The sequence below is a fragment of the Dendrobates tinctorius genome, unplaced genomic scaffold (genome assembly GCF_039654945.1).
Source record: "Dendrobates tinctorius isolate UK_male_01 unplaced genomic scaffold, ASM3965494v1 ptg000016l, whole genome shotgun sequence".
Lineage (NCBI taxonomy): Eukaryota > Metazoa > Chordata > Amphibia > Anura > Dendrobatidae > Dendrobates > Dendrobates tinctorius.
This window is the reverse complement of record NW_027361684.1, coordinates 53,840,001-53,863,496: the sequence shown is the minus strand read 5'-3', so window position 1 is coordinate 53,863,496 and position 23,496 is coordinate 53,840,001. Positions and strand designations below refer to the sequence as shown.

The window sequence follows — 23,496 nt, the reverse complement described above, 5'->3', positions numbered from 1 at the left end:
AGTAAGGCTGTGTGCCAGATGTGCAATGAAGATTGTGCTTGATTCCTGCACAGCACCAAACAATCCAAAACTCATTTTTAACTTCCTAGAGAAATGGCAGATGTCCACCAACAACCACCTACATATGCCTCGAAGCGTGGATGAGGAGCCCCCAGTGCTCCCTGAATCACCTCCACCACTGATAAGGTCTCTGTTGTGAATTAGGTGATCTTATCAGCAACTCCTACCACAGCCTTACTTCAACCTCCTGCTGCACCTACCCAATATGGCCACTTGAGCATATCCACTGTAGGAGAGTGGTTTCAACATGGGGCTACTCGACATGGCCATTTTGGGTGGTTTAGCCAAATGCCAATTTCCACAGGAGTTATCCCTCACCCAAATGGCCAATACCATGTCCCATAACAGAGGCCACAAATAAACCCTCTCTTGAGCCGTAATTCAGCCACATCAATGTCACAGGGGCAAACTAATTCACAAACCCAAACACAACAAATCAGTAATACTGTACCTCCGCCAACATCACCACCTACCCACCATAATTTGTAAAAATGTGTATATTCATGACTAATATCCTTTTTCTATTTGCCTCTAATATTTTGTACATATTAGGGTATGCATAATGTTACGCTGCTAAAATGCAGGTAGAAGCAAGCTCCACTAGATGGCAATGGAGTGGAGGGAGGACTGCACACAGCAAGAGCAGACCTGCAGCACAGCAGCGAGGCCACCACCAGGTGGCAGCAGAATAGTCAAACAAGCTGGGTCGATAATAGTCTGTAGCGCAGTATTAAAGGAATAAGCGCAAACAGAGTCAGAAACGTCTCCCCACCCACCGTCTTAAAGGGTTTTTTTTTTTCTTAGGAGGCCAAGAACTTTCCTCTACATTTGAGTGTGGTTAAAAAAGAAAAGTGAACAAGTGCCATAAAAAGTGCACAAGAATGTGGGAAATCACAGTCCACTCCAAAAGGTGAGGGGCCCCCAATATATCATCCCCAACCCTCCAAACCAGAAGGCCATCAGGTTTTTGAGTTAAAAGTACTTTTAGGGGGTTTTAGGGCAACATCTCTCCTTGTGGGGCGCACTAAATTCATGTAGGGAGACTTAAAAGCCATGCAACACTCGTCCGGGTATTTTAATATGCAACTAGCCTCTTGAGACCTCTTCAGGAGAAAGATGACAAACTCTAGTATCAGCAATTGGAGTTAGTAATTTTAAAAGTCAATATAGATCCATTAAGAGGGATTTGCCACATGACTTCGCATAAAAAGCCACCCACAGACATGTTTTCTGAAGTTTTTTTTTAAATTTGCATGCCTATATGTAACAGGGTGCTAAGCCACTTACATATGGGCTGGTCACTTCTCTTAGCTGCTTCAAAGCCTTAAGTGGTTAAAAGAAGGGAAAAAAAGAGGTTGCCCTATGGACAATAAGTCGTTTTGGAAGTTGCACTTTTTGGCATTTTTCTATTGCTTTTTCAGAGGCATTTCAGGCAGAATCTGACCGAAAAATACATTGTGTGCATAAACCCTTCAACCCCATTCTTAATATTCCACATTTATTGTCAAAGACAACTCCTTTCAAAAGCAATTGGACAAAAACAAAAAAAGAAAATCATATTTTAAACGCCACAAACCTAGCTCATGTAGGTATTTGAAAGTTTATTATATAAATGTCTGGCTTTTCTTTAGATTACAAAACTGATTAAGATATATGTACAAGCAATGATTACCTTTAAGAATGGATCATAGTGGATAAATATTTACGGCTTAATTTCAATGCGGGTGATGAGAGAGATTCTCACGTATTTGTACTCTGACACTGTACTCTAGTTTACTGCAATGGAAGCATTGATAAGCGTCTTCCAAAAATTGGATGATGGCAAAAGGGAGAAATACAGAATTCTACTTCAAGTATGATAATTGTACTGACATGCCATGCAAAGTCTAATATAAAGAAGGATTGTACATAACTGTAGAAAAATATTCTCTGATTCATATTACAAAAAAAAGTTACACAGCCCCTCCCACTGGAGATACAGGAATTCCAAAATCATTACATCCCTTTGTGTACAATGTCCCTTTATTCTGCGGTGGAATTAAGTCATAAAGCACATCATTTTCACGAGAGAAAACTCATCCATTATACAACACAGTCTAATTAAAAGGAATCTGTCACCAGGGTTTTTGCCACCTAATTTGAGAGTACCAGAAGGTAGAGTCAGAGACCCTGATTCTAGCGATGTATCACTTACTGGAATGTAGTTTAGATAAAATCACCGTTTTAATCAGCGGGAGATTATCACTATAGGACTAGTAATCCTACTGCCAGTAGTCCTTTATATTCATGAGTTCTGTATAACCCAGCCTCAACCACTGATTGGCAACTTTCTGCCTATGCACAGTACATACAGAAAGCTGTCAGTGATGTGGGCGGGGTTAGACAGAGCTCAGCTAGATCTCCAGCAGAGAAATCAGGGATTTTATCAAAACTCCAGTAAGTGATACATCATAGTGCTCTCAGATTGAGTAGCAAAAAAACCCCAAAAAACAAACCCGGTGACAGATTTCCTTCAAGAAGAATATCGCCTCTCCAGACATTTACTTTGCAGTGATAAAGAAAAATAAATCTAAATGCCAAAATGAATTAAAAAATAAATCACATACTGATTTCTCAGGTAAAAAATAATATATATATATCTTAAGCTCAAAACTGCTTGGGGGGGATGAAGTTTATAAGAAAAAATGAAACAGAAGGAAAGTCCGTCACCACTGCCACTGATTAAATCCGGATTTCCACAGGTTGCTGGAATAAGTTAGGTTACAGCTCAGTATTTCACCCGCAGACAGCTCCGATGGCCATACGATCATACCACAGTTCATTGGAAAGGCTTGGTGACATGAGCAACTTTTGATTTTAGGACAAAAAAAAATAAAAAAAAAAAAATCAATGGACGCTTACTTGTTCTATTGCTTGCTTATAATACAATGCGGAAGTGAAGATAGATAAGAGAAGGTCTCTCCCTCAACTGCTTCATCACCGGGCAGGAAAGCGGAGAGCCCCATGTGCACGCCATGGCTACGTGAAAGCCATCATTGCTCACGTATACATATGGGGTAGGTTATCGGTATGGCGGTCTGCACAGGAATGCCTACATCACAGATAACCTACAAGAATGTAACCAGTTCCCGTAGGAATGATGCATCCATCACTGCCTGCTTACACAACTGAGGCAAGGCTTACTTGATTTGAGAAGAGCTAATGCTTGGACTAAGTTTTAGAACGAAGGCTGGGAAGCTTTATGGTGGCTTCGTTCAGCCAAAGCTTCATGGCATTTAAACCCAACATCAACAAATGAAGTATTACAAAAAAAAGGCAGTAGAGCATGGATCTAACAGGATAATGCTGCACATCGGCTGTACGGGATTTATCAAGTACTGCTGCTGTAGTCATTTGTGCCAAGTCACAGCGTGCAGGCCAATCGATACCAGTGACTGCCATTTCTTCAGAGGAACAGGCTCATGTTCTCCGGTAAGTGTTGGATCGTGTTACATTCAGACGCAGTGACATAGTTGCACTTTGAGGACGCACCGCCACTCCTGTGGGCGTCTCAGAACCTACAGGACGACCTTGTGAAACCAGTGCAAGGCATAAGAGCAACTGAATAGAAAAAAATATAACAGAGGTAAATTCGAGGACACAGTAAGAAATCAGGCAACGAATGAAACATAGAAAACGGCCATGAAATAAGCGGACACATCAGCATGGCACGAAGGACGAGGATTTAAGGAACAACGCTTTGAAATCACGTAAGTGCTCAAAATAAAGAGTATCTACATCCCACTGAAATTCGCGAATAAAAACACTCCCTATAAAAAAATATTGGTTGCCATTGCTTCAGTGTATTCTTCATGCCAGGGAGGAGGGAAGTCTTATTGCTCCGCATTGTTGGAGGACCAGTCTTTCGCTTGTATCATATCTCAGACTGGCCATTTGAGTCAGTAAGGTACAAGGGTTGCCATCAACCAGGTAAAGAGAGAACAGACAAAAAGCAGCAGCATTGATGGAGATCCGGCAGAAAGCAGGTGCCTGCCGGAGGGTCTCTTTTTGATATGTGCTATCTCTGTTGGCTTGGGTTTGTGCTGTGGATCTTCAGCTCTAGCACTCTGTACACAGACGTTCACAAGGCGGTGGAGGTAATCTTCTTTATACCTCGCCTTTGGGCGAGAGTGGATCGGCCAACAGGTTCCAGCACTGGAGACAATGGATTGAGGTTCAAAGCAGAATATGTCGCGGCCATAGCTCCCTATAGAGGACAGAGAACATGTCAGTATAAACACTTGAGATAGGGGACCCTCAGACATAGGGCGAATATAACACAATAGGGACAAGTATGACACGAAAAGACGATCAGAGCCACTTATCCTTATTGTATGTGTACATGCTGGCTTAAGCATGGGTATTTCTATGCTTAGTAAGGATAGACCATGTATTTGTACATTCACTCATGTAAGCTGTATGCTCACTAACAGAAAACACCCCTTCTGTGATGGTGTATTACCCATACATACCCCCAGTCTGGAGACGGGAAACCTACAAATTCATAAAGACTAGGCTCATAATCCATCCCATACTAAGAGTTATGGACAGGGGCCAATAGCCAGATCTAACAATGCATAGTTTTGTGCACTAACACAAGGCTTCCAGCAGGGTGTTCTATTCCCATTATTTAACACCTGGACGTCGCGGCACACAAGAGTCTATATATGATCGCTAACACTGCAATGCAGCAGGAGAGCGACACTGATCTGTACCGCAGAGTATTCGGTCCTGCTCCTCGCCCCATGTACAATGACTAACCGTGAGCTGGGGCTTCAGCTACTCACATTCAGCCCCGTGTCTGCCATACTGACACAGGCCAACATTACAGGACTAGCAGAAATTGGAGCTGCTGATCCTCTCCGCAGTATTGGGGTGCAGCAGCCATCATACCATCTTTCCAACGCAGGAACACCGGAGGACCACACAATCATAAAGATATGCCTGACGCTCCTGCAGGTTGTGGCCGATACAGATAAGTAATAGCTGGAACACATTCAGGTTTTGGTGAAAGATACCGATAACATAGTGCTACCACTATAGGGCTGTAGACCCCACTTGGTCATATTTAACCCTCCAAGGACCTGGACAATTTCTGATCTTGCACCCTCTCTCTTTTTGCTCCCCTTCTTCTAATAGCCATAACTTTTTTTAATCTTTGGTCGACATCGCAGGTTTGTTTTTTTTTTTTTTTTTTGTGGGCAGAATTGTAGATTTGAATGACTTCATTCATTTTACCAAACCACGCCCAGAAAAAAAATTAAAGTGGGGTGAAATGGTAAAAAAAAAAAAAAAATCCTATAAAATTCTTTTTTTTTACTGCATTTACAGTGCAGTAAAAACGACAAGACAATATATTCTCCATAACTTTTGTATATTGCATCCACTCACCCGAGCAACAAGGAATGGTTATTATCTGTACTTGTATGTACCCCTAAATGATATCCAAAAGGAATGTAGGAAGCAAAAATATCAATTCTGGCATTTAGATTTTATTTTTCGGCATATGACGTATGTATAATTTCCTATTTTGCCAGACTTTCAGACACACGATCATCAACTTTTTTTTATTTTTCATGAAACATTCATTTCTATTTTTAGTACCCCTAGGGAACGTGAACCTGCGATCGAGCAGTGCAACTGCACTTTTCCTAGGAAGGCCAACCTCTGTCTGAGCTTCACAGGAGAGCTAATGTTGCAGCCACTTGGGCCTTCATCAAGTCCTCAGCTGCCACAGAAACACAGATTGCATAGGAGCCATGTAAATGCTACTGACTATGACTGACAGCAGTGATCAAAGCTTGCTTCAGCTGCGGCTCTTCGTGACAGATGACAACTATGTAACACAATTGGCATCTGCCACTTATTAAGTGGGCACCACTCCACAGCCCACGCCACACACCTCAGTGATCTATGATGAACGTCACAGGTAGTTAAGGATTTAAATATATTTCCCAGCTACTTTATAGTTTAAGGAGTTGCTCAGCATGGACACTCTTCCTTTATTAGTAGGGTCTCCCAAAACTATATTGCATCAAGGTTTGGCTATTGGAACTCCCAAAGGGGCTTTAATTGCTGGAAAAGTGTCTTCAATTTCACCACAGTGCCCCCACAGGAGAAATAAAGCATAACAGTTCTAAATTAAATCAGTCCTAGGTCCTCTAGATAGAGAAACACCATCTGCACTAGATACTCAAAGGATCTAGGATTGGATGTTCTCTATGAACTCTGTGATCAGGGTAAGAGAATCTAATTAGAAATCCGTCCTGTACATACAAGAGTCCTACATGCCTTCTCAATCATACAACCTTATACACAGTATTCCTTACCTTTACTAGGTGAGGAGCATCCTGGCGGTTGAGCTGGAACTGAGGCAGCTGGTCACAGTGCACGATCCAGGGATGCTTTAGTACCTGGGCTGCTGTTAATCTTTGTTGTGGATCCACGTGAAGCATTTTTGACACCAAATCCTAATAAAGCATAAACCAATCTGATTTTAACATTCATAACCTGGATAGATATAGCCATTCATACTACTACTGAAAAGCGACACATCATAAAGTAATGTACACCCAATGTAAGTCACAACTAATTTACAAATTAAAGGAAATCTGTCAGCAGGTTTTTACTAACTCATCTGACAGAAGCATGATGAAGGCACAGAGACCTTAAATCCAAAAGTTGTATCACTTAGATTACTGGTTGTAGTAATTTTTAGATTTAGCAATGCAGCAGAGCTGAGAAAGCTAACCACACCCATACCAGGCTGTGTATTTATATACCAAAAGAAATTAACTGGAATAAAAGTTATAAGATGGTATACATGTAACATGTTCACACTTGCCATTAAAAAGACAAGACCTAACATAAAAAAAAAAAAGATGTACATAAACCCTGCTATAAGAACAAAGTAATAGTGTAGATAAACATAGGGTACTTTTTGGATTAAAAAAAAAAAAAAAGAGCAAAAGGCATCCCACCAGCACCAAGGTGTACCCAACTGAGACAGACCTAACCTCTAATATTACAAGTGATGAGCGAGCAGGCTTGGATAAGGTGTTCTCTGTAAACCAATAGACAATCTTGCCTAACCAACACAGGCAATCCCTGCACGTGTTGCGGCTGTTGAACAGCAATGAGACATACAGCCATGGGGACTCGACTCCAACATAGTATTCAAGCATGCCGAAGACATTATTAGCACACGAGCAAACTCACATCACCAATTACCACCTTATCATTTATCAAAAATGACCTCAATGTGAATAAGGGCCGAGCAAGACCGGGGTCTGACTATGGACACCCAGCCACCTGTGGACAGGTCTTTCCTTGGCTTCTCTGGCCTAGAGCACCGAGATAAGACTCTGCCTACAGTCCCGCCCCGGAGCACGGGAATCTCATTAACTGAAACCTTCTAACGCTGATTACACAAGAACCACAAGATGGATTTCTTCACCCCAGGTATCATTTTAACACTGCCAACCTGACGATGTCTGTAGTTTACGTAGCAAAATCCTGCTGACAGGTTCACTTTAAGTGCAAGGATTCCAGGCTGTAAACTTAGGTCTGAACTGCACATACAGAGAGCATCTGTTCTATAGTAACACTTGAGCTGACCGCTGTAGTAATTCAGACCAGCTGGAACTTACGAGAACTAAAAGAAATATGTAGTGTGGTGCCCCAAGCTTCATATTATTGTTGCCCATAGATGCACTCACTCCACCCATAAAAGACAGGTAAATACAATTTGATTTGGTATGCATCCTATATATACTCTACGTAAGGGATGTAATCTTAGCCTAGACAGAGTTGCATTGAAACAACTGGGGCCACTTGTTACTAAACCTCCACTGTAATCCTATTCTAGAAGTATATTATATATACTATATTCATGACCATGTATGTCAGATATGTGAATATGTCTTTATGGTCCCCATCTAGTGATGAGCGAGTATACTTGTTGCTCGGGTGGTCTCAAAGTATTTTGGATGTGCTCAGAGATTTAGTTTACGTCGCCTCAGCTCCATGATTTGCGGCTGCTAGACAGGCTGAATACATGTGAGGATTGCCTGTTAGGGAATCCCCTCATGTATTCAGGCTGTCCAGCAGCTGCAAATCATGCAGCTGAGGCGACGTAAACTAAATCTCCGAGCACATCCAAATACACATGAGCATGCTCCGGAAAACCCGAGTAACGAGTATACTCGCTCATCACTAGTCGCATCTATTTACCTAGTATGATATTTAGTGGGGTGTTTGTCAACACATGCTGGGCCGCTTTACTGGCGGGCAGGTCGGAGACAAGCTTACATCCTGCAGTCCTTGGTATTTTTATTGGTAATCTGTCACCAAGTTATTGCTATGCCATCTGAGGGCAGCATGATGTAGGGGCAGAGACCGTGATTCCAGCGATGTATCACTTACTGGGCTGCATATTTGGATGTGCAGTCATCTGTCTGTTGCTTCTCTGTAGTAATACGCACCGGTCTTCCATTTACACCTTAGTAGCACTCCTTTATTTGTTACAGAGGTGCCCACTCTTTTTAGTAAATCCTGGCATATAAGCACAATCTAGTCTTCACATTTTCATAACCTTTATTCCTAAAACCTGTGTTACCAGCCTGAAAGGAAGGTGTAGGAATATAGACAAGTAGAACAAATTTTGTGAACACCTATTGCGAGTGTCGTATTCTCTGTGCTGCCCCTCGCCGAGCTGTACACAAGCAGTACATTAGCCTATGGCTTGCCAAGAACCTATAGCGAATTCCAAAGCTCCTGTTCCTAAATATTTTTGTCTGATAAGAATCAGTATTACACAAATACTAAAGTCCAAAGAAAAAATATATATAATATATGTATATACACAAATTAGGAAAGCAACAAATAACAGAATAGATTTGCTATGAAAACAATTGATTTTATAAAGAGAAGGACAGATAACGGACCTTAGCAATATCGGAAACGGAATTCCAGTAACCGCCACTTAGAGAGAACTTTCCGCTACCTATTCTTGCCAATATTTCTTCAGGAGTATCATCAGGTCCATTCGCAAATGGTGTATATCTGCAAATCAATACATACAGTACATTTATTACTTATTTATAGTGATTATGTAGCACCAACACACTCTGCAGCGCTTTACAGACATTATTCATGGTCACTAGTGGAGCTCACATCTCCATTAGTCCATCTATGGACAGAGGAAACTGGGATGTGAAGCCCACGCAAACGAGGAGAAAGCAAAAAGAAATAATGGTGGCTAATAATAAAAGGAGAATCAAAAGAATGGTTTCTAACTTCCCAAAGGATTTACATAAACTTCTGCTACATGTTTTGAATTTAACCTCTTCTCAACATCCGACACACATGTACGGCACAAGTCAGGAGCGGACATATGGAGCGGGCTCACAGGCTGAGCCTGCGCCATGCCCAGGTGATGATTGTGTGTCACAGTCATCATCTGCCTCTAACAGACGTGGGTGGATTTGAGAACCACTTGCAACTATGCCACGGTCGATCTGTGACATCAACAGTGCGCTGTCAAGCAGGTGCTTCATTCTAGGCTCCCACAGTCAGTAACAAAAAAAAGCAAGCTTAAAAAAATAAGAAAAAAAAAAAATAAACTCAAAAATTCAAAATGCTTCCCCACTAACAATAAAGACATTAAAATAAATAAATAAACTAAGCCACATGTGGTATTGCCGTGTCTATAAAAGTAAAAAAAATATAAAATTAACCGGTAAACATAAAAATAATTTCAAATGCCAATTTGCAATTTTTTTGGTCGCTGCAATGCTGCAAAAACATATCAAAATTTCAGATCTCACTCTAAATGGCCTCAATAAAAATGTCTTAACCCACAAAAAACCTCACATTTCACAACACGAAAAATGAAACCGTTACGGCGGGTCACGGAAAACTATCTTGTATTTTTTCTGTACAATACATTTCCAAAGTACACAGAATTAAGTTTTTTTTTTTTTTTTTTTTGCAATTTCAACATACTCTCTTCCCGTTTGAAAAAGCAAAAGTGGAAATCGGCACTATAGAGGAAGTGGTTAATACTTGCTACTATGCAACTAAATCTGATTATACATCAGGTATGGCCACTCACCCAGTAAGCATGGTGTAGAGGAGAACTCCCAGGCTCCAAATATCACACGCAGCATCATAGCCCTGACGCTTTAAAACCTGAAATCCCAAGAGAAGTGTAAATATCTGTGCAGATGCATTCAGCAATGATTTAGTCATTTCATATACTGTAGGAATATTATACCATCATTAACTAGGAAGAAAACAAAGCACCTCCTCTCCATATGAAAGCTCTTAAAACGAGAAATGTTAATAAGAGCCTTGCACATTTCTACATGATATCTGCTGCTGCCCTTTCTGACCTCTTCTAAAAGGTCCCTTAGGACATGCTTAACCAGCTGCTCCTCGTCACTTCTGCCTTTTACAGTAGAGGCCTGGGAGCAGCAGCATTGTTCTTTATAGATTGCCATGCTTTCTGCACTTTACATAGATATTTAATAAAACTAAAAAAGGGTTTTTTTTTTCCAAAAGAGTAATACTGATAGCCTATCTTTATTAATATTTGGGAATACTCTGAATCCATTCTCTCTATAAAGGGAAACAATCATCTGAAAATTACCAAAAAAAAAAAAAAAAAAAAATAATAAAAATCTGATTTTTTACATGTATTTTTAAAAAAATTGGGTATTTTTTTAATTTCTCATATCATGATTTTTCTATATAAAAAATAAATAGTTATCATGCACGTTTCACACTGACCACTGGGGCTTTTTTCATATATTACTTTTGTCTTTTCAGCAAGGCTCTAATGTTATTATAGGCTGTATTACAATGACAGGCATCACCTCTATACACAGCTGATTGTACAGGATCCACAGGTCATAATAGGTGATATCTAAGCTCACTTCTTACCCCTCATTACACAATGACCGTTGCTCATTAGATGCATTGAGTCAGTTCACTGTGGCTATGTACAGGTGTTGTTTCCTGAAACCTAAGTCCCATAGTTCCTAAGTAACCAGTGGGATAATTGCAAGATTTCGCTTTCTATTTTTAATACAGACTGATCAGGAGAAAACAAAAACAGTTAAGGTGGCACAGCTCTGCATATCATGTTGTGGCTATAAATGGTATCTCTCTCCAGTGCAAGTGAATGGGAGGAAGCTTGCAGCACCACTTCCAATGGCCCGTCTCTCTTTCAAATCAACTGATCAATGGTGGTGGTGTGAGAAGTACAACCACACCGATCTGATATTGATGGCTGATCACAAGGATTGTTTATCAATAATAAAGTCATATAAAACACTTTTCTCCTATGCCTCATTGGGGGACACAGACAGTGGGTGTTATGCTGCTGCCACTAGGAGGACACGAAGCAATCAGAAAGAAAAATGTTAACTCCTCCCCTGCAGTATACACCCCGCAGCTGGATGAGACCTCTCCAGTTCTTGCTTAGTGTCTGTAGGAGGCACTTGGGTCTGGTTTCAGACCCCACCGTTTTTATTTTAATTTTGAATTTTTCTGTAAATTTTTATTTTTTAATTAACGGAGTGAAGGGGGCGACGGTTCCTTTCTACGGCCCGCTCTCGCCCGAACCAACAACAGGCAAGCACGCGGAGTAACCCTTCACGTACCTTTCCTGCGACGTTTTTGGGGCTGATTCCTCTCCCTTTGGTGATGATGCTTGATGAAAGTTCCCGTCCGGGGCAGGCGCACGTAACGTAGAAGACTGTGACTGCGCTTACATAGGCCCTGAATCAGCCCCATAGCTCTCCAACCCCCTATCATAGGGAGGGTCGATTGAGCGTGGACCCTTTAAGAACTCCAGCTCTGCTTCATCCTGGAGGATGAGAGCCTGCATAGAGGACCGGACAGCGCTGAACACTGGAGTGGAGGTATGGGGTCGGGTCCTGTCCCCTGGGAGTAGCAATGATGTAGCCAGTGGCGGTGCACCCAGGAGTTCTCAGCACCCATCGCGGCCCGCACCGACACGCCCCCCCGCGGGGAAAAAATTTAGTCCCTGGATTCCTGGCCGGCTAGGCCGCAATTTAAATGGCGCCGCCCGGGCCCGCCCACCGGCACCTACCTCGGGTAGGCTCAAAATCCAGGCCCTGGCTTTTCCGGCCTACTAGGTCGCAATTTGAATAGCGCCGCCCGCGCTATTGGCGCCTCTCAGCCTGTACGAGACGCGCGCTCCTAATCTCGGGGGCCATATCCTTTTTTCCTCAGCTGGACACCAACTGTGAGGTGAACAGCCGGATACCGGGTGCCACCGCCATTCCTCCCAGGGGGACACAAGATAGGACCGGGTAAGCTGCATCTACCCCAGATCAAAGCTTAACCCCTTCCCGGCACATTCCCTGCAGCTTCAGCAGGCTCTGCCGTTAACCCTTTCAGAAGCGGTATGTCTCAATCTAAGGAAGCGAAGCGTGTTGCTAAAAAGCACACTGCTTTTTTTACAGTGTGTACCTCTTGCAAGGCCTATCGCCCCCTGCCGCCGCTGCCGACAGGTCTCCTGCGTCTAGTAATCCCTGAGTGGGCTGCGTCCCTGTCTCGATAGGTAGTCTCTGACCCAGGCTATATTCTCCCTTCAGGAGGGCTCTTTAAACCAGAAGGCGTCCTTACCCCCCCGAGGAAAGCTCTGGCGTTGAAAGGGAAACGTCCACCAGCAGGGGTCATTCTCGTTCAAGGGATGGTCGGGGCTCTAGAAAGCGGACCTATGACGCTTCCTCTAGCCCTGTTCGCGCTTCTGCATCTACGGCTCCTATCTCTCGCTCTCCCTCTCCTGGAGTTCTCAGCGAGCACGACTCTGATTTTGATTCTTACACGTCTGTCCCTCAGAATCCTCCATCTCATCAAGAGTCACTTGATTCTCTTATAGAATCAGTTAACAAGATCCTGAAGTTGGATGAGGATAATGTTCCCGCTCCAACACATCCTATTTCTCTTAAGAAAACCAAGCGCGTGCGTAGGTTATTTACCAGCCATCCGGACTTTAAGGAAGTGGTTCAGCAACATAGAGATCGTCCGCATAAGCGATTCACAGGGCACAAGTCTACTCAGGCTAAATACCCCTTTGACCCAGACCTAATGAAAGCTTGGTTACAGTCCCCTCTGGTGGACCTGCCTGTATCGCGCCTGGCTTCAAAGACACTTCTGTCTGTGTCCGAGGGGTCCTCGATCAAAAACCCTTTCGATCGTCAGATTGACTACCTTGCCCGTTCAGTTTTTGAAGCTTCAGGAGCAGTGCTTTTTCCATCTTTCGCAGCAATCTGGGTCACAAAAGCAATGGCCGCTTGGGCAGAGGCCTTGATTACCTCCTTCCAGGACACCAATCTTCCTCCGGAAGCAATCGCGGTCACCAGGCAGATAATTCACGCAGCGGACTTCGTAGTGGACGCCTCTTTTGACGCCAACTGCGCTGCTCAAACTGCCGCTAATGCGGTCTCCATTAGAAGAACCCTATGGCTCTGCGACTGGCGGGCGGATGCCGCATCCAAAAGATCCTTGACTTCTCTCCCGTTTCAAACAGGTCGCCTTTTTGGAGAGAAACTAGATCAACTCATTTCTGATGCTACCGGGGGGAAGAGTAAATTTCTGCCTCAACAAAAAGCTGCTCGGCCGTTTCGTAACCAACAGCCGGCGCGCTTTCGTTCCTTTCGCAACAACTCCGGTTGGTCCTCCTCTACCTTCTCTTCCGGATCAGGTCCATCTTTGCGCGGGGACAGAGGCTCCCAGGTCTCGTACAGACCAAACCGTCTTTGGAAACCCAGACCTAGGGCTTCTGGTTCCAAAGGAGCCAGGTCTCAGAGATCTACTCAATGACTTGTTGCGGTATCCGGCGGACGCCGACAAAGTAGGCAGCCGTCTACTTTCCTTCAGCCACACCTGGCTCGTGGTTGTCCACGACAAGTGGGTCAGGGAGCTAGTGTCCTCCGGATACAAGATAGAGTTTTCCTCTCCCCCTCCAACTCGTTTTTTCCTTTCCTCTCCGCCCAAGGGAAAGACAAGAGCCTTCCTTCGGGCTGTTCAAGCTCTCTTAAGGGACTGCGTCATCATTCCGGTCCCTCATCACGAGAGGTTCAGAGGATTTTATTCAAACCTTTTTGTGGTTCCAAAGAAAGACGGCTCGATGCGTCCCATTCTGGATCTCAAACTGTTAAATCAGTTCCTCACGGTTCGGCGATTCCGAATGGAATCTCTCAGGTCAGTGGTCGCTTCCATGGAAAAAGGAGAGTTCCTAGCATCCATCGACATCAAGGATGCTTACCTTCACATCCCGATCTGCCCGTCTCACCAGCAGTTCCTGCGCTTTGCAAATCACGAGGAACACTTCCAGTTCGTGGCCTTGCCCTTCGGACACGCCACTGCCCCCAGGGTCTTTACCAAGGTCATGGCGGCTGTCATGGCCATTCTCCACTCTCGGGGAGTAGTGTTACCGTATCTCGACGACCTGCTCATCAAGGGTCCGTCCCTTTCAGCCTGCGAAGAATCTGTGGATATAACAGTAAATACACTTTCACGCCTGAGGTGGAAGATAAACTTCGAAAAGTCTTCCCCGAAACCGGCTCAGCAAACCTTTTTAGGAATGATCTTGGACACTTCCCGCGGGTTGGTCATTCTCCCTCCAGAAAAGACGCAAGCTTTACAACAGGCAGTGCGAACTCTTTCCCGTCCAGCTTCTCACTCCATTCGTTTCAGCATGAGAGTTCTTGGAAAAATGGTAGCTGCCATGGAAGCAGTTTCGTTTGCACAGTTTCATCTGCGTCCCTTACAACACCAGTTGCTGTCAGCTTGGGACAAGAACCCGTTCTCCCTGGACCGTCGGATTCTTCTGTCCCTGCGGGTCAGGCAAGCCCTCAAGTGGTGGACTCTGAAGTCCTCCCTGAATCAAGGAAGGTCTTTTCTCCCAGTAAGATGGTTGATAGTAACCACCGACGCAAGTCTTCTCGGCTGGGGTGCGGTCTTTCGTCACCACACTGCACAGGGTCGTTGTCAACCCAAGAATCACGTCTCTCCATCAACATCTTAGAGATTCGAGCGATCAGATGGGCTCTATGGAGTTTCCACCATCTCCTCGCAGGTCACCCCATCAAGATCCAATCAGACAACACCACGGCTGTAGCGTTATCAACCGCCAGGGAGGTACCCGGAGCAAGATGGCCATGCACGAAGTGAGTCACATCCTCCATTGGGCCGAGACCAACCATTCCTTCATCTCAGCAATTCACATCCCCGACGTGGAAAATTGGGCGGCAGATTTTCTCAGTCGCCAAGGCATTGCCTCAGGAGAGTGGTCTCTTCATCCAGAAGTCTTTCACCAGATCTGTCTTCGTTGGGGGACTCCGGATGTGGACCTCATGGCCTCCAGGCTAAACAACAAGGTGTCTCGGTTCATTGCCCGATCGCGCGATCCATGCGCCATCGGAGCGGACGCCCTGGTGCTGCCATGGCACCGGTTCTGGCTTCCATACATCTTTCCCCCTCTTCCCTTGCTTCCGAGGATCGTCAAGAAGATCAGAGCAGAGGGAGTGCCTGTGATCCTAGTTGCACCAGATTGGCCGCGCCGAGCATGGTATGCGGAACTAATACAGCCAGTCGCCGACGTTCCCTGGCGACTTTCAGATCGCTCGGATCTGCTTTCTCAGGGCCCGATTTACCACCAGAACTCCAGGGCCCTGTCTTTGACGGCATGGCTGTTGAATCCAGGATTTTAGCACAGGCTGGATTCTCTCCCGACGTCATCTCCACCATGATTAGTGCTAGGAAGCTCGTATCCAGACGTATCTATCACCGCATCTGGAAAATATTCTTTTTATGGTGCAAGGATCATGGTCGTTCCCCTCTGGTATTCTCCATTCCGAGAATATTGGAGTTTCTTCAATACGGACTAAGATCAGGTCTCGCGCTTAGCTCGCTCAAGGGCCAAATTTCGGCCTTGTCAGTGCTTTTCCAACACAGAATTGCCACAAAACCTCAGGTCAGGACGTTTATTCAAGGAGTGTCCCATGTAGCGCCTCCTTATAGGAATCCATTAGAACCATGGGACCTTAACCTGGTTCTCGGGGCCTTACAAGAGGATCCTTTTGAACCGCTGCAGGACGTGTCATTGACCATCCTCGCTTGGAAAGTGGTCTTTCTAGTAGCCATCACGTCAATCAGACGAGTTTTGGAATTGGCAGCTCTGTCCTGCCGTTCTCCGTTCCTGAATTTTCATCAGGACAAGGTGGTTCTCAGAACTTCCCCGTCCTTCATGCCCAAGGTCGTTTCCGCTTTCCATCTCAACGAGGACATTGTTTTGCCTTCCTTTTGTCCGGCACCAGTCCATCGCATTGAGAAGGCCCTCCACACCCTGGATGTGGTTAAGGCGCTGAGACTGTACATCTCGCGGACGGCTCCCTTCCGCAGGTCAGATGCCCTGTTAATACTTCCTCAGCGGCATAGGAAAGGCCTAGCTGCGTCCAAAGCAACGCTTGCCAGGTGGATTCGCTCTGCGATTCAGGAATCCTACTGTGTCAGGAACGCGCCCGTCCCTGCGGGGATTAAGGCACACTCTACCTTGTCAGTGGGCGCCTCGTGGGCCATTCGGCACCAGGCCATGGCAGAACAGGTCTGCAAGGCTGCGACTTGTTCCAGTCTGCATACCTTTTCAAAACATTACCAAATTCATTCTCAGGCCTCTGCAGATGCAGCTCTCGGCAGACGCATCCTGCAAGTGGCAGTACCTCAGTCTTAACTCAGAGGTACATGGGGGTATTAGCAGATGTATGCTCCCCACCCAGGGACTGCTTTAGGACGTCCCACTGTCTCTGTGTCCCCCAATGAGGCGTAGGAGAAATAGGGATTTTTGTGTACTCATCGTAAAATCCTTTTCTCTGAGCCATTCATTGGGGGACACTGCACCCGCCCTGTTTAGCCTACTGGCTCATTTGTAGCATTCTTAGGTTTTGACATAGTTCGTTACTGTTGACTGTTTAAGCTCCTACTGCTTTTTTCACTGAACTGCAGAGGTCTCATCCAGCTGCGGGGTGTATACTGCAGGGGAGGAGTTAACTTTTTTCTTTCTGATTGCTTAGTGTCTTCCTAGTGGCGGCAGCATAACACCCACTGTCTCTGTGTCCCCAATGAATGACTCGGAGAAAAGGATTTTACGGTGATTACACAAAAATCCCTATATTCTCCATGATAATTCTACATATTAGGATTGGGTAACCCCTTTAAAAAAAATGTTTCTTTTAGCGGAGATTGTTGGGTGTTGTTTTACATGGAACCCTCATTAGTGAATGAGAAAGTGCATTTTAAATATCGTCGGACAACCCCTAAACCAAAAAAAAACTGCATGTACTGAACATTTCCATGAGGATCATCACAAGTGTTTCCCACACGTGAAAATGGCCCAAAAGGTTTTAGAATTTAAATTTTTTTTTTTATATATCGGCTCCAGATCTTTATTAAGTGACTGGAGCAAAAGAGGATACAAGTGCCGAAGCAAAACTGGAGATGATGGAAATATTTCCAACTCAGACAATTAGAGCATCACAATCAAAGTGCAACCAAAGTGGTGAAGCGATTAGTTTCAGTGCGGTCTTCCTGAAGATTTCTCGCTTCCGATTCCTGAGCACTAAACAGCAGTACGTTTCTTCGGCACGTAATAACACAACTAGTAGACAGTTACCTCAGGAGCAACAAAGTTAGCAGTGTAACAAGGAGTCATCAGCAAGCCATTTTCTGCCCTGAGTTGCTTTGCAAACCCAAAGTCACAGATTCTAATGGACTCCGGATTTCCAGACTCGTCCACATAAAGAATATTGCTGGGTTTTAAATCTCTGTGGACCACCTGCCAAAAACAAAGTGACATTGTAAGAGCTTACCGTACATTTATCGAGCCCAATGCTAAAAAACAGACCTACTGTAATGCATCTGATATGCTACTGTCACATACAAAGTCAGAAGTGGAGCTGGCACACTGGGAATTAGTACTTTCTTTTAGTTTTTACATAAAAAAGGCGCACCAATAACTGCAAGTGTGAATCCAGCCTTTGTTACATTTATAGATTCCATCCTCCGTAATGCAAAGGGTGAAATCTGTGCCAAAGCAATCCACCGATAAATATGGCCCAGGTTTCATTATAGCACCATGTTGATCCCTTAGTACACGATCCCCATCAGCACATTTTACCACTCCACGCCAAGAAGCTTTACCCTGTCTCATAGCTGATCATAAACATATCACGCTTGTTTGAACTTAAAGCCATAAAGGAGCCACAGGGAAGGATTAAGAGAACCATTAACAGCAATCTCTGACCATCTTCTTGGAATATTCATTACACTCCTTTTCCTTACCCACTGTGAATGGAGGTATTCTACGGTTTTGGTTATAGTGTGCAGCACGGCACTAGCTTCCCTTTCTGAGAAGAACTTCTGCCGCAGGATTTTGTCTAAAAGTTCCCCTCCTTTCATTAGCTCGGTTACTAAATACACATACTTTCCATCATCGTACACCTGCAACACAGAAGACAGTATATTAGTACATCTTTCACACTGACGACTTCTGTACTCAGTATGTAGGGGAAGGACAATCTATCAGACACGCTGGACATAATCATTCGTTACAATAACCTACATGTAATGCGGAAGTGACTAGTCTACTTATCTAGGGGATAGGGAGGCAGCGGCAATTTATTCACTTCTTGGTAATGCCTCATTAAAAGCTTCCAACTTTCTTCCACATGGAGGCAAAAATGCAGTTTATTATACAACGCCTCATAGGCAGATACATAGACTTAAAGGGAATCTGTCAATAGGTTTTTGCTACCCCATCGGAGAGCAGCGTGATGTAGGGGCAGAGATTATGATTCCAGCGATATATCACTTACTTTACTGCTTGCTGCAGTTTTGATTAAAAACAGTTCTGCAGATCTAGCGATTCTCCGAAAGCGAAGGAGAGGTGGGCATGGTTGGACTACCCGGCAGCAGGCCAAGTAGTCCTGTGAATCTCCTGTTGATAAAACTGGGATTTTATCCAAAATACATTAAGTGATACATTACTGGAATAAAGGTCTCTGCCCATAGATCATGCGGCTTTCAGATTAGGCAGCAAAAACCTGATGACAGATTCCCTTTGAAGATCAGAGACCCAATTGACATTAGTATTATTTGCACGTTTTACGTCTGTTACATGGCAACTTACGTGGCACTCTTACCCAAATCACAAAATATCATGGACGCTACTTACAGAAACTTCTACTTTGTGTAGTATAACAGGTTTAGAATGAAGAAAGATTTCATATAAAAATGCATTTTCAATCTGGGTAATTTGAGCTGCTAAATTCATTAAGGTAAAATGAAAAAAACTAAAATGTATAACTGAAACAAACTTACATCTTTCAAAGTGATTATGTTTGGATGCTGTCCATAACGTAGCAAAATCTCAATTTCTTCTGTTGGATCTCGCTTACTCTTATCAATAATCTTTGAGCAAAAAAAAAAAAAGATGAAAAAACCATCAAGTATTGTAGTATACAATAGAGTATATGTTCTAGATGTCGGATATCAAGGTTAGCCTTGCCTGGTGACTTGTGGTTACATCATTAGCATGTAAGTGAATGTGGTCACATTGAAACTAGTAATTTATCAATACACGACAGTCACTAGGATCCTAACTTATTGCAAAGTGCCACATTCCAATCATTACTTGCAATTTTAGCAGTGCAACAGTGTGATCTTAAAATCACACCGTCATAGTCATAATGTTCAAGTAGCTAGCTTGCTAGCAGCAAATCAAAGCAGCATAAGGAAGCACTCCCAACCAAAGTTTTACACATGAAGCCTCTCTCAACGTGTGTAAAAGTATAGGCGCATGTCAAATATCAGAGTCTTCTCCCTCACGTGGCTACAATTTCGACTGGCCGGGTCACACTGGGGTTTGTTTGCGGATCAGAAGTCACTTTTACGATGTAAGTCCGTAGAGACGCCAAACCAGGCTCCATACACTACACTGTAAAAGTGACTTCCAATTCACACAAACCTCTGTACAATCCGGAAAGTCGGAATTGGAGTCAGGTGAGTGAGAAAAAGACGGGAGCAGCAATGGAAACTGGAGAAGATGATGACTGTTATGGTAACTGAGGAAGATGATGATCGTTATGCAGGTATTTGGAAAGGTTTAGGGCTTATTATTTTTATTGGGAGTGTTTAAGTCTTTGTTCACTCGTGAGTTTGGGAATTCTGTTTGTCTGTTCTGTTTTAGGAATAAACTATTAGAAATAATCATGGATCCGTTGCAAAACTGATGGAAACATGAGTGGAGGGCCCCATTGATTATGCATCTGCCAGAAAAATGTTTCGGCAGCATGCCCATTTGCGTTGGATTTGATAACGGAAAAATAACAGAACCGAAACAAAGTCTACAATAATCAAGGGGCCCCTCGGCTTCTGCTTATATCAGTTAGGCAGAGGATCCAATGTGGAGAGGAATTCCCTTTGTCTGTTCATAAAATGAAGCAGACAATCAGGACTGTGAAACGCAGGTGGTATGTCTGCCTCAGATTTTCATGTTCAGGTATTGTTTGCCACAAGACCGCTACAGTTTTCCTACACTGCATTAGAGAAAAAAGGCTGCATATAATTGTAACTGTCCCTCTCTTCAGATGTTAAAGTCAACGTGTCTGAGCTACGGGCAGCATGAATCAGAGCCTGGCGGTGCGATTGCACTCAGACCTGTCTTTCTTTGAAATGTAGTAGCAGTGTTTCAGAGAAAAAGTTGTCCGAGGACTATACATAGAGACCTAGTGTGGCCCCGGGCAGATTCTTATCGCCCTGCTCCATGTGCATAGTTAGAAACTGGCCAATTAGAATGAGTTGGGGAAAAGCCAGCTGGGGCCGCATCGCACTAGTTACCGTATTTTTCGGACTATAAGACGCACCCCAAATTCTCAGAAGGAAAATAAGGGAAAAAATGTGTCAAACGGGGGTCCGTCTTACAGTACGAATTCAGCTTACCATGGAAGGGATCGGTTCAGGAGTGGTCACAGGGGTCGTTTGGTGGTCCAGGCTGGTGCGGTGGCCTCCGGGAAATCCCATCCCAAGCTTGTGCGGTGGCGGTGCTCTGTGCTGGGGCAGGGGCGGGGCTGTGCTCCGGGGCAAAGGGGGGGCTGTGCTCCGGGGCAGTGGCAGCGGCTCTTTGTGTTCCGGGGGGGCAGGGGGGCTGTGCTCCAGTGCAGTGGCAGCGGCTCTCTGTGCTCTGAGGCAGGGGGGCTGTGCTCCAGTGCAGTGGCAGCGGCTCTCTGTGCTCCGGGGCAGAGGGGCTGTGCTCCAGTGCAGTGGCAGTGGCTCTCTGTGCTCCGGGGCAGAGGGGCTGTGCTCCAGGGCAGCGGCTCTCTGTGCTCCGGGGCAGGGAGGCTGTGCTCCAGTGCAGTGGCAGCGGCTCTCTGTGCTCCAGTGCAGTGGCTCTCTGTGCTCCGTGGGGGGCTGTGCTGGGGCAGGGGCTCTGTGCTCTTAGGCAGGGGGGCTGTGCTCCTGTGCAGTGGCCCTCTGTACTCCGTGGGGGCTGTGATGTGGCAAGGGCTGTGCTCTAGTGCATGGGCCGCGGCTCTCTGTGCTACGGTGCAGTGGCAGCGGCTCTCTTTGCTCCTTGGGGGGCTTTACTGGGGTAGGGGCTGTGCTCCGGTTCAGGGGCAGCGGCTCTTTGTGCTCTATGGGGGGCTGTGTTGGGGCAGGGGCTGTGCTCTGGTACAGTAGCAGCGGCTCTCTGTGCTCCGTGGGGGGCTGTGATGGGGCAGGGGCTGTCCTCTGATGCAGGGGCAGCAGCTCTCTGTGCGGGGCCACGGAGCACAGCCCGCCACCACCACACCACAGAGCCCTGCCACGCCACCGCCAAATCCACAGGATTTGTAAGTATATTGCAACCATAAAACGCACCCCTATTTTCCCCCAAAACTTTGGGGGAAAAAGTGCGTCTTATGGTCCGAAAAATAAGGTACATCCTCCCCTTCAAGGTCACCAGACGGCTTTTAAAAATGGCTGAAATTGCGCAGTCAGGCTCCAACTCATGCGCTGAGTCTCAGGCCGTATGAATCTAATGATATCTACTGCAATTACCAGTTAGGCACAGGTATAGGTTTGTATTCAGACACAAGACTTAGTTACACCCTGACAATCTCTAAAATGGAGAAATAAGAGGCATCGGCATAGTCATGGTTCTAAACATAAGTCAAAGTCAGAAAAAAGCCCACTGAAATAAATATGGAGTGTCGGCCATTGGCTTCTTTTTCATTTGTTTTAATAAAATGTGTTTTTGCCGGATACTGAAAAATGGGAAATAAATTCAAAGTGCAGAGGAATTGCAAAAAAAGTGCAATTCCAAAATTGTTTTTTGGGTTTCTTCTTTACCATGTTTGCTAAATGCTAAAACTGACCCGCCATTATGATTCTCCAGGTCATTTCAAGTTCATAGACACCAAACATGTCTAGGTTCTTTTTTATTTTAGTGGTGAAAAACAAATTCCAAAGTTTGTTTAAAAAAAAAAAAAAAAAGAAATATTGCGTCATTTTCCGAGACCCGTAGCGTAGTAGGTATAGGTTCTGTTTTATTTAAGTGACAAAAAAAATAGATGCCATGTTATATTTTGAATGGGGTGATTTGAACTTTTATATGTTTTTTTAATATTTTTTTTCACATGTTTCAGCAGTTTCCATGGGAGACTAGAAGCTGCGATCATCCAGTCGCTTGTGCTACATAGAGCAAGGGCTTCAGTCCTGCTTTGTGTAGCTAAAATGCTTATCTGCTATGTGCACAAGCCATGAGGTTGCTCATAGCAATCTGGCAATGACAACCCCCGGGTCTCCTGCAGACCACAGGTTGTCATGCCAATCCTTGCCCCGCGGTTATGTGACATGGGCGCCGATGGAGGAGGGGGTTGTAATGCGCTTCAGGCGCGAGCATGTTAAATGCCACGGTCTGATTGACAGAAGCATTTAACATGTTAACAAATTCCAAACACGGCTGTTAGGGGCACATGTCTGCTGATGAAATCAGCAGACATGTGCCGGGAAACATGCAGGCTCACAGCTGGAGCCCGCGTGGAGTACAGGGACGTGACCTATGATATACAGTATATATATTTGTCATAGGTCGTGAAGGGATTAAGATTGGAGTACAAAACATCAGTCTTAAAGAATGGAGGCCAATGACTAAGAAATCCACAAGTGGGCACATACACATCAGTTATCAGCAGATGGCAGTGATCCTACAACATCTCAGGACTGCCCAGTAAAAGGCACAAGGGGAAAGACTATTTTACAGAAATAACACTCTGCCATCTGATTAATGGCTTATTCGTCTTTTAAAATCTAGTGTAAATGTGG

General features: G+C 44.7%; 1 protein-coding gene across 1 annotated transcript in view; it reads right to left on the bottom strand.

The window, feature by feature from the left end:
* Positions 1 to 1,641: 1,641 nt before the first annotated feature.
* The window catches only part of RPS6KA3 (ribosomal protein S6 kinase A3), a 157,225-nt gene continuing 135,370 nt past the window's right edge, over positions 1,642 to 23,496 (bottom strand). Inside the window, 7 exon segments of the mRNA XM_073565856.1 lie at positions 1,642 to 4,306; positions 6,429 to 6,569; positions 9,045 to 9,162; positions 10,214 to 10,290; positions 17,807 to 17,968; positions 18,475 to 18,633; positions 19,513 to 19,602. Of these exon segments, the coding sequence (XP_073421957.1) occupies positions 4,181 to 4,306; positions 6,429 to 6,569; positions 9,045 to 9,162; positions 10,214 to 10,290; positions 17,807 to 17,968; positions 18,475 to 18,633; positions 19,513 to 19,602 (873 nt within the window). The 3' untranslated portion in view covers positions 1,642 to 4,180.